At 44.8% G+C, this 12,169-nt stretch overlaps 2 protein-coding genes across 3 annotated transcripts in view; one reads left to right on the plus strand and one right to left on the minus strand.

Moving 5' to 3' along the window:
• Positions 1–12,169, minus strand: part of LOC133390557 (uncharacterized) — a 312,873-nt gene that overhangs the window by 82,134 nt on the left and 218,570 nt on the right. The window lies entirely within an intron of this gene.
• The window catches only part of LOC133390554 (uncharacterized), a 30,373-nt gene continuing 20,438 nt past the window's right edge, over positions 2,235–12,169 (plus strand). The window contains exon 1 of one of the 2 annotated variants that reach the window (XM_061639369.1): positions 2,235–2,697. In XM_061639369.1, coding sequence (XP_061495353.1) covers positions 2,605–2,697 — 93 coding nt within the window. In that variant the 5' untranslated portion in view covers positions 2,235–2,604. The remainder of the gene's footprint in view (positions 2,698–12,169) is intronic. The other variant, XM_061639368.1, reaches the window with a different exon arrangement.

Genomic DNA, 12,169 nt, shown 5'->3' on the forward strand with positions numbered 1-12,169 from the left:
ACAAACCTGCTCCTTAAAAGACAAACCTTGGCTTCAGCTTGTTGCTGACTACAACGTCAGGCGTGGCTTCGTGTGTTTCCAGATTCCCTGAACCTTATCTTGGACTGACCCCTTGGCAATTGAACCCGGACCTCTACTGACCTCACTGCTGGACCTCTGGCTTGGCACGTAACCTTGGAAAGGGCCTTGCCCTTATCATGCTTCATCCTTGTTAGCCTGGCAGATTTACTACCAAGCTGCCAGCTAAGGACTTTCCCACCCTGGTAAATACCCAGGAATTTCCAGCCCCTGCCTGCACTGCTGTCTCGGTGCAGAGCTGACACCATATACTCTACCACCAAGCTATGGTCCCTTCTGCCAAAAAGGAGGCTTCTCACTATGGCCACATTCACACCATACGTTCATTCTGCTATTATTCCACTGTCAACAGTCATGGCTTCCCCCAAAGAATCCTGGGAATTGTAGTTTATGAAGGATGCTGAGAGTTGTTAGGAGACTCCTCACAGAGCTACAATTCCCAGCATGGTTTAACCAGGCCAGACACCGGCTGAGGGGGTCCTCCTTAGTCTGGAAGGGTGGCATTCCTGCTCCATGATCCACAACAGTGTTGGGTCAAAGTCATGCATCCTGATGCTCTGTAGATTTGGAAGATCCAATGATCTTCAGTCATGAGATTCTTCACAGCTGGGCATTCCTATTATGGGAGATCATCAGACCAAGCATTTTCTACAACAACCTTCACCAACTTGATGCCCATCAGCTGCAGCAATGACAACCATAGTAGCTGGGGCTGGTAGTAGTTGTCATCCAAAACATCTGGAGGTCACTGGGTTGGTGAAGGCTGCTCTAGGAGCCTAAGGCATCAGTTGAAGGCTATTAATAATTACTGACATTTACAGAGACATACCTTTACCTAAAACAATCTGAGAGCATGGCATAGATTTGCAAATGATGGTTCACAGCCCCATCTGGCATAAATAACCATATCACCAATAAATCTAGTAGTACTCTGCTCATTTTCAAGGGTCCTGTGTCTATAGTGTACATCATGTGTCCAGGTTACCTGCAAGTGGATTTGTTTTTTAATCAAATTGTTTTATTCTGCCTGAGCAAATCACTTTGCCACGCACTGAAATGTAGGCACTTCTGAAGCTAAACTACTATGACAGATGTACATCACCATGATCCATTTATACAGGTAAGGCATAAAAGCGGCATTGTATTATATTGTATGCTAGCAAAATGTCTGTTATTATAACAGATGGGGGTTTGTGGAAGGAGGCCCGTATAAATTAAGGTTCCTTGGGGTGCAGTGAATCTGTGTACCCTGCATTTAAAGATACTTTGTTCCTTCTTGTGGGGGGCCAAGCTATTTACCATCAAGAGCACAGGACTGGTTTTGTGCTCAGTGTGTCACTATATGCTTTCCTTATAAAAGTTACTTTCACTATAAAAGTTAATGGCACTGGCAACTATTCATTTACTGTATATGGGAGAAAGTAATAGGTTGCACTTGGAAACCACACTGAGGTGGGGACTGTATCTACACTCTGTCCATGGTGCCATTCATGTCTGTTTGAGAGGTAAGCCACTCTCAGAAGATCTCTCCATTGTAGTCTTGGTCACACGAGAGTGACAGAATGTTGGGAACTGACTTTTATACTGAGAGACTAAATGATGATGATTACTGATATTTATATCACATTGACATAACAGACAGTTATAGTGGCTTGTAGAATTTTTTTTTAAAAGACATATACAAAGATAACAGTAGTTAAAACTACAAAGCCCAAATCCAATTGAACAATAGCAAGTGTAGCAAACTGAAACATCAGGAGGAATACTGGACAGGAAGGTAACATAGCCAAACTACTGTTTCAGGTGTGCCACACAATTCATGATGCAAGGCTAGCTCCATGACATTTTTTATAAACCCTAGTTAGTACTTATTTGTACAGCACATCTTAATGTGCTGGTTCATTTTTGAATCCGGGGCTAGATGTGACCAGCTCAGTCACTCTAGATTGCAATATCTTAGGCTTCTTTGGAAGTCTCTTATACAACCACACTGATTAGGTCTGCTTGTGTTTAGCTTGGTAGCCCAGGAACTTGAGAGTTGGGAAATGCATGACAAGAAGTCCACGCTCCTTGTTTACTTCAACAGAAATAATTTTGGCATGATGTATCAGGAATGAAGTAATCAGCAGAGAATTAATTGGCAATCAGTAGAAACAACTTGGGGAACAAATTCACAGCTGGCTGGCTGGAGATTCTGTTTTCCACAAAGGAAAGCAACATAACAGTGAAAACCATGGAAGCAAGAGGGATCATCTAATGATACTGGCTGCCAAAGAGTTGTGGGGAATATGAAGGGTAGCAAGGAGTTATGGGCCAGAAGGTGCTGGTGAACAGGAGAATCAACTCTGAAAAGGCACTGTAGTGCCACCGAAGGATGTTTATGGTCCCATAAGGCTCCCATGTGTTGGGGAGATGTTCAGTTTGAATGGGGGGAGGGTGAGAAGGGAGCAGCTGGAAGAGGCTCCAAACAAAGTTTGGGGAAACGTGGAACAGGGAGAATAAGTGGGACATGTCACTCATTACAAGATGACGTCCAGAGGGATGGCAATGAAAAAGGAGGAGAGGCAACAGAGACTTGTTGGGAGCCTCATCTCAGGAGGATTGTCCTGTGGAGTCCAGGTAATGTCTGCATGTAGAGTCATCCCTTCCTTAGCAGGGAATAATTTGTACCTTCCATAGGTGATAGGTACTTCATGATACAACCAAACATCTTAAACTTGCATGTGGCAAATGGATCAGAAAGAAAATACAGGCAGAAGAATGTCTGAAAGAGCTCAGTCTTTTTGAATATGAATATGAATGTTGCAAGAAGTAAGTAGCGCAAGGGTAATTTCTTGCAGAAAAATAGAAAGGTTCTATAACAGTCTGTGTGGATGTTCTGTGTGTGAAAGTACAAGTTTCCAAAAGACATAGACTGCCTATCTATTTTATGAACTAACTATGCATCTGTTGAGGCATGACCACAAACCGAAGGCCATCCTATTTTCTCATTGCAGCAACTCTTTTATTTGTTCTAAGAACTCACCACTTTTAGTGAGGACCCCCCCCATCTTGATATATAGTCAATAATGGATAAGTTGTACCTAAAGGTGAATCTGTCTTTATCTTATTGCTGCTGCTGCTGCTGCTGCTGCTTTCTTCTTCTTCTTCAGCAGAACATTCAACCTTTTCTTTCATGCAACATAACTCATTTTCAAAAACTTTTTAAAAAAAAACTGCAAAGGAAAGGCGACTAAAAATAGTTAACATACCAGGAATCCTGAAAGGCATCTTTATCTCTCTTGATCATTGAAAGTAAACTCCTGAAATGCATAGCTATGTATTCAGAGAATAAGTGACACCGTATATAATTTTATTGCATCAACTTCTATTGGCAAAATTGGGCAAAACATTTTAAAGATGTAAAGATACAAAGGGTATCTCAAGGTTTGTTTAAAAGCTCAAAAGCTTCAATTTTTTACACAAAAATGTGGGCACACTTCATATTTTGAGTACAAAGATAAATGTCTTCATTAAATCTAGCAATTGAACAAATAGTTAATTTGTCATCAGATTTTTATTATCTTATGTGCAATATTACTGAGCAAGCCGCATTTTCCCATTCATTCTAAGGATTCACAATTCATATACGGACTGTTCACATCAAATAAATTAGCTGAATTCAACGAGGCTAATAATGAGACTGTACCAGCTTGTAAGTCCTGAACATGGTGCATTCTAACTGCTGTAGCAGCATAACATCACAATATCTGATGTTATGTTGGCGTGGTAAGCCGTTATTATCCAGTAATATGCCTTTCATAGATCTGCTACAGAACATGTTTACTTTTGTGTTTACAATTAGGGTACCAATAGTCTAAATGCTATATTCCAGTGTGCAATATTTATAGATCCAATGCACAACATATATAAGAGGGAAGAAGGACTTCCCTGTGGAAACAAGTTCCTTGTCACTTTGAACTTTCTGCAGTTATTGTGGATGGAAGTGTTTAATCATCACATTGTGTCAAGTTTTTAAAAGTGAAGAAAGTGTAGGAACAGTCAGTTTTAATAGCAAAAGCAACAGTAAATGCTACCTGTCTTCTTATATTTGCATACGGTTGTTGTCAAGTTGCATTTTTCATGGCCGCTGACAAATGGTGCTGTGTTACAACAGTGTTACAACAGACTTCTGAGAGCTGCTGACCTGCTATTGGGCCATCACAGCGGTGTTGGAAGGCAAAAAGGAAGGAAGGCAAAAAGGAGGGAAGCAGAGAAGGGAGATGGAGGCAGTCAGGAGAGTGGGTGGCCTGGGTGAACTGCAGAGCAACAGTCAGGACAGGACAAGGCATTTCTCCAGCAACCAGCCTGCTCTGCTACTACCTGCCATCACTGTCTACCTCACACCGATGATGCTGTTTCAGCCTCAGCAGCATTGAAGGGCAAGGAGGAAGGAAGCAGAGGAGGGAGATAGAGGTGGGCAGCCCAGGCAAACTATGGAGAAACAATCAGGACAGGACAGGACAGCTTCCTGGCACACATCCTGCTCTGCCATCAACAACAACCTCTTCCCTCCTTTTTGCCCTCTGCCACTGAGGCTAAATGACGTTGTCAGAGTGAGGCAGGCAGTATAAGCAGGAGGGGCAGGAGAAGGTCTAAGGGAAGTGTGGGGGGCTGGCAAGCTCTAAGGGAAAGGGGGGTTGGCACGGTCAGAGGGCAAAGGAGAAGTGGGGGGAGGATTGCAAAAGGTGGATTGCCCTGGCCATCTATCAAGATTGGCCTGTGGGATGGAAGCCAAAAAGGCTCCCCAGCCCTGGTATAAAAGGTTAGTGGGGAGAGGTGAGGTCTCAGGGGTGGGGGTTGGTGAGGGGTGGGGGGAATTTGGGGAGGATAGCCAGGGTTGTAGGCGGGATTGGCAAGAAAGGCAAGCAGGGGCACAGCCCAAGGTAATCACTTAAATCCTAATCACAACTCTCCTAATTTCAACAACCCTTTTTAAGTCAGTGGAAAAACTTTCACCGATTTTTTGGATTATACCCAGATAGATCATGGAAATATGTGTTGAACTCTCCAGTTTGCTCAGAAATGGTATGAGCAGAATATAGGTATCTGAGCAACTGAAAACTAATTAAAGGTGTGTTACCCTCCTTAGCAACCCTCTAACTGTTCTTGACCCAATATTGTTTTTCTGCAGGCAAAAGTAAGTAAAAACAGACCTCACTTCCTCACATTCTTGTATGAAGTACAGCATGTTCTCATCAGGCTGCAGAAGATAGTGGCTTCTCGGAAATGAAAGCCATATTTGGCAATGGTACAGAATAACCTTGAATATCTGCAACTGTATTAGGAAAAAGTAAGAGTGTGGAGTGCTGACAACAGAGGGGATGAATGTTTCCCCTTTGCCTGAAGGATTTAAGGCAGATGCACATAAAATCTCTCTCACTATGTCTCTGCTTATCTCTGTCATATGTAGGAATAACATATATTGAAAATGTAGTACCTTGGGGGGAAATGTTGAAAGCAAACAGGGAAGGGTGAATTGGGGAGGGATGTGAAGTTGGAGACATCTTGGCACATGATTTGGCTGCAGAGTACAGAATCCTGCTGACCTAAAAGCATCACGCACATGCTGAAAAGTTTAGTGATAAATCAGATATTGCTGTTTTATCACAGCAGGAGAGTAATATGTGAGCAGAGGGGATGAGAATGAGGAGACAGGATAGGGAGCTCACTTTCACCAGATACTTGGTAAAAGGGATGGCAGGATTCATGATGGTAGTCATACCTGACTCCATCGATATGTATGTGTAGGGAATCCTCACGGTCACAGAACGATAAGCATCTATTAGTACTTGGCTTTTTTTTTTTTCAAATAATGTTTGTTTGTTAAAATATTTCTATCCCACCCTTCTGTTGGATGGTCCTCAGCAGCTAAAAACATTTATTAAAAATATATATAATAATAAAAAATAAACAGAAATAATACAAACAGTGAGAGAGCAAGAAAAACAGCCAGCAGCTCAACAGAAGTAAGTATCATTACCTCCAGCCACAGAACTTTCTTAAAAGCCAGGTTTTGGTTTGCCTGACAAAACACGAGCACAAAAGTTTTACAGGGCATTCCAAAATGTATGTGCCATGGTCAAGATAGCCCATCATATTTCATACAACTGGCAGGACTTTGGTTATGTACCATGAGTGAAGCCTGGTGGTATCTGCCATGTCATTTGTTGATCTGTGTTTTCATTTGGTGGACTAAGAAAAAACTATGGTGGAACTTGTCAGAGATGGAGCTTAGAAAAATCTGCTGGGTCACATCATAGACAGAGTCTGATGGTGCCAGAAGTGGATTTCATAGCATTGCAAAGACCATTCATCATTCATTCATTGGCGATCACTCGTGGCCAAGCAAGATTGTCTTCCAAGATAAGGTCGGTTTGTTTGGAAGACGCCTGTGCATGAATTTGTTTTATGTGGGGAGATTGGCGCACGATGATCAACACACAATCTTGACAGAAAAAGGCATTGATCCAATGGCATGGATACCACGACGATTGGAAGTCTTTTATCTGCTGCAGCCTTCATCCACCTTCACAGCCGTTGTAACGTACACATTGTTATCCTCCGCCTGTTCTGCCGCTGAGGACTTTCTTGGATCGTTCTTTGTCTGGTTCCTCTCTCTTGACCTTACTGCCATGGGTGACCTTGCTGGGAGTACATGACTCCCAACGGCATCGCTCACAAGGTTTATTGGAACATGCACCACTACAAGGTGACAATCCAGCAAGGGGATTGCAAAGACCACACAAGGCTTATTGATCAAGGACATTACTAAACTCTCTTTCAGAGGGCCAAACTAGATGTGGCATTGGTAGATAGTACAGTGTTTAAACATAAATCTTCCCCAAGCTCTTAGGAAGAAGGGGTAGAGCTCAAAGGGTCTTCCCCCACTGCCTGGCCCTTACTAGTGCTTTCCTCCCAGCTAAGCATCCTTCTGGTATTGGAATTCAGCAGAGTGTTCATAGAGACATACTGCATGGAGGTCAGCTGTGGGCAGGAAGAAGGATTGGCACTCCTCATCCCTCAAAGCCATTTACTGTTAAGAAGAATCCCCTTTCAACATGATTGTGCCATGTCAATGTTTCAGCACCCAGATCTGTTGCCATCATGTCTAGTTTGGTCCATATAGCTGTCACCACAATTCATTTCAGCAGTGCATGGGTCTACAGCTCACCCCTCAAAATGATAAATTCCTGTTGGTGACACTGAATGAAAAGCAGTCATATAAGTAACTGCTGTTCCCAGGGGTGTAGTCATCTGGGGTCTCAGAAGGTCTTAGACCCTTTACTTTTTGGGGAGCAGAGTCCCAGCAGGGTCCCATGTCTCCAGCATCCTACAAGCCAATCAGCATGAAAGAGGAGTGTGTTAGCCACTGAGAAGAGTCTTCTAACATGCTTCCTTGTTCTTTCTTGCTGATTGGAACCAATCACTCTTCTCAGTGGCTAAAACACTCTCCTTTAATGCTGATTGGCTCCTAGGGATGTCTGTTGTTGTGGGAGAAGGCATTAACAAGGATCCCATTCTCAACCCAGCAGCAAAAAAGGGGAGAAGGGGCGTGGCTATGACTATTATAAAGGTACTTTGCACTTCTGAATTTGCCACTACACTACTGGCTGTTCCGCAGTAGCATTGCAGCAGTATTTTGTTTTGTTCTGTTTTAACACAAATGCAGGGCCTGAAACTTTGGCAAAGCTAATGAGAATGTTTCCAGCAAGATTTAGCTCAACCAGTTTCCCAAAAGGATATGATCTCACATAGACTTGTGCAATCACCTTTATCCTGAGCCAACTGGATGCACTGGCTTTCAGGGAATGGCCTGAAGAAGAAGCAATACTCACATCAGTGAGAGTTTCAATTATAGTGGCAGCTAAATCATGTCTCTTATAATAAGCCCTGAATTACTAAAGATATACTTGTAGATGGGCAAGACTGGTTGCGAATAAAAAGAAATGGAGTCAGCTTTACTTAAAAATGAAAAAAAAGTCTCTCTTTGGTCACCTGTGGTATCTCTGTTCCCACCCTCTTTTTGCTGGTTGGAAACAGAGAACAGTTTTAAAGACAGTTAAAGCTGATATGATAGATCTATTGCTGTCCATGGCACACTCTTTCTCCATGGCACATTCATTCATTCTTTTGGTAATCTCTTGTTGAGTGGGGGTCCCCTCCCCCACTGTGTGAAGCTCTACAGCACGCTTCCCCTACCTGTTGCCATCCAGCTGTTTTGGACTTCAGCTCCCATCAGCTTCAACTAGCATAGCCAATGGGCAGGGATTGGTGGGAACTATAGTCCAAAAAAGCTGGAGGGTGCCAAGGGAAGGCCGTTCTACAGAAATGCTTGAAAAGTTTCTGGAAAGAACACAGCCATAACAGCCATTTTCAGACATTAGAAGTGAAGAGAGTGAACGTATGTTTGTGCTGGGGTGGTGGTGGACCAGAGTTATGGAAGCAGGCCCCAGCTCACCCCATGCACGTTCACTAGGCTGGCTGCTCTGTCCCCATATACATATAAACTCTACGTATGTTAGTTCTACATACACAGTGAGGGACCCTGCTGCATAAGACAAAGGTGGAGCCAGAGCATGAGACCCTCTCACCCACTTCCATGCTTACAATTGAGCCATTTGTCTCAACTGTGGCTGCTGGTGCCTGGAAATTAGCCTTTTATTCTATAAAACCAGCTCTGCTGGTTTTATATTTTAGATGTAGATCATACAGATATGATTGTTTTGAAACTGTGTTGGCCATCCTAGAATTTTCTGGACTGAACAGTGGGTTATTAAATGTTTTAAATAAGTGATGGCTACAGAAGACTTGCTTGGTAGCTGTGGAATGCAGATGGGAGTGGGGGAGGGGGCAGAGCACATTGGAGGAGACACCCAGAATGGGGAAAGAGGACAAGGGAAGGAATTTCAGGGCAGGGAAAGAGGGAGGGAGATTGTAGAGTGTTAGGGAGTAGACTTGAACGAGGACAAAGCAGTGGACTATCTCCCTTGCTGGATATAAACTTTAGAGGGGGCTTGGGTTGGGCCTACATTCCTTTCTGGAGCCCTAGGCAGGGGAAGGATAGCCCTGTAAGCTAGGTAGACAGCCAATAAACTATGCATTTGCATGGAACACATTTAATTCATCTGTGCCTCCCTGAATGAGACATAGGGAAACCTGAGAAAGAGAGCACGTCCTGCCACTGTCAAGGGGACTCTTGCTTTTGAAGGGTTCTTGGTCACACAGACAAGCCTATATGGCTACAGTTTGTACACATGCACATCATACATAGGGTGGGAGAGGAGCCTGCCACCACACACCATCTCTCTCTCTCTCTTACACACAGAGAGAGAGGGGGGGTGTTCACCCTCCATGATGTCAGAACCCCCCCTCCCATGCAGGTCACAGCTTAGACTAGTACCTGTCGTGTCCCGGACTGGACTCAGAAACCAGACCAGGTTGTGAAAGCAGTTCAGTCTTTATTAGAGTAATATCCAAACACAGGCTGCGCCTTCTCATGAAGAAACACAATAACACGTGTCCAGCGACATGCAAGAGAGTTGACAGAACAAGGAATCCCTGTCCCCCCTTATCCTTATAAAGGGGGCTTTCTGGCGCGAATTCTCTCACTCCGCCTTAGGGTGCTCTCTTCCCCGCCCCTCCTTTCTCTCCCCTTTGCTCGTTTTTGTTTTCTCCAGGTTCGTGGTGAAGGGGGAAGCTCTGCCCCCTCCTCTTCTGAAGATTCTACCTCTGGTATTGGGAAAAGAGGGGGGTGAACATCATGCCCATCAGGCGGGCTTTTCTCTGGCTGATGAGGGAGTTGAATTCCCCCTCCTTCTTGTTCTAACTGCTCTGGCTCGGGGAGGGGGGTGAGTGTGGGAAATTCCTGAGCAGAGTCTGTATCTGTGTCTGCTGGAGTTTCAAGGCCTTTGCTGCTGGGCAACACTATCTCTGAGAGTTCTCCCTCCCCCTCTTCACACAACTCTGGGAAAATGATCTCCTCATCCTCTGAAGTGCCAGGGTCCCAATCCTGCATCCTGACACCATCCCCTCTCCCATGCTGTGCCCCCCCCACTTGTCGGCTTAGGGCGATGGGGAAACCGTTGGTGGAATTCTTCCACTAATTCTGGGGCATGCACATCCCTCTCATTTTCCCAAGATCTGTCAGCTGGCCCATAACCCTTCCAGTGAATTAAGTACTGTAATTGATTATGCCTCCTTCTGGAATCAAGAATCTGTTCCACTTCGAACTCTGGTTGTCCATCTACTAGAATGGGTGCCCCCGGGATCTCCACGGGTCGTAAATCGCTGGGAGGGGCTGCTTTCGTTAGCAAGGAGTGATGAAACACAGGATGTATTTTGGTAGCTGGCAATTTCAGTCTATAAGCCACAGGATTGATTTGTGCCTCCACTTTGAAAGGCCCCAGTCTCCTATCCTGCAGCTTCCTACACTTGCCCGGCATCTGGAGGAAGCGAGTGGACAACCACACCTGGTCTCCTGGTTGGAGGGAGGCTCCCTCTCTTCGGTGTTGATCAGCAATTCGTTTATACTCCAGTTTGGCATCGTTTAATTGCTGTTTAAGTACCTGCTGCACAGCCTGTAATTCCTGCAGAAATTCCCCTGCTGCAGGCACAAGCACACTTGCTGCACTACTAGGGGAGGCTTTGGGATTGAACCCATAATTAGCAAAGAAGGGTGTCTGTCCAGTGCTGGTATGCAAGGAATTATTATAGGCGAACTCTGCGAAATGCAAATAGGAAACCCAGTCATTCTGTTGATAAGAAACATAAAAACGCAAATACCTCTCTAACATGGCGTTCAGTCTCTCCGTCTGCCCGTCTGTCTGGGGATGATGAGCAGAAGAAAGTTTTAGCTCTGTCTGTAACTGCTTCCAAACTGCTCTCCAAAACTTAGCTGTGAACTGGGTTCCCCGATCTGAGACTAAGCTGTTTGGCAAACCATGTAACTGGTAAATTTCCTTTATGAACAGCTTGGCTGTTTCTTTAGCCTCTAAGGCCCCTGGGCAAGGGAGGAAATGTGCCATCTTTGTAAGGGAATCCACAATGATTAGTATGGCCGTCATTCCTTGGGACTTCGGCAAATCAGTTATAAAATCCATGGATAGATCCTTCCAGGGTTCGTTCGGAGTCGGGAGGGGCTCCAACAGTCCTTGAGGTCTTCCCATGTCTGTTTTCGCCCGCATACAGACGGCACAGGATTTTACATAGTTCTCAATGTCTCTGCACATTTGAGGCCACCAAAAGTCCTTGGCTACATTCTGTATGGTCTTAAAGATGCCAAAGTGCCCAGCTGTGATAGAGTCATGACATTGACGCAGGATCCTGAGTCTTAGATCCTCCTTCGGCACATATCTGGCGGCTTTAAACCACAACAGCCCATCTTTCCAATGGAAGTTTACTTCTGGGTCCTGGCTCTGTTCCATCTCCTGGATATACTGTTGCATGCATGGATCCTCCTTTTGTGCCTTTCTGAGCTCCTCTTCCCAAGAAGGTTGACATGATCCCAACACCAGCTTCTCTGGCGGAACTACGTACTGGGGTTGGCTGTCAATCTCACCTCCTTTGTATTGTGGCTGCCTGGACAGGGCATCTGCTCTCTGGTTTTTTGCATGGGCATGGTAAGTAATCTTGAAGTTAAACCTGGTAAAAAACTGCGACCAACGTATCTGCCTCTGGTTCAGCTTCCGGGCCGTCTGTAGACTCTCCAGGTTCTTGTGGTCTGAACGTACTTCTATTTGATGTTGAGCCCCCTCTAAGTATTGTCTCCAATTCTGAAACGAATCCTTAATGGCTAGTAACTCTTTTTCCCACACTGTATAATTCCTCTCAGTATCCCTGAGTTTTCTGGAGAAGTATGCGCAGGGGTGTAGCTCCGTTCCTTCCCCATTCATCTGTAAGAGAACCCCCCCCCGATGGCAAAATCCGAAGCATCTGCTTCCACAATGAAAGGGCAGGTAGGGTCAGCAAAACGCAAGATGGGCTCAGAGGAAAACTTTCCCTTCAGCTCCTCGAAGGCGCTTGCAGCGTCCTCTGTCCATTGAAATTTTCT

This window comes from Rhineura floridana, chromosome 8 (genome assembly GCF_030035675.1).
Source record: "Rhineura floridana isolate rRhiFlo1 chromosome 8, rRhiFlo1.hap2, whole genome shotgun sequence".
Classification (NCBI taxonomy): domain Eukaryota; kingdom Metazoa; phylum Chordata; class Lepidosauria; order Squamata; family Rhineuridae; genus Rhineura; species Rhineura floridana.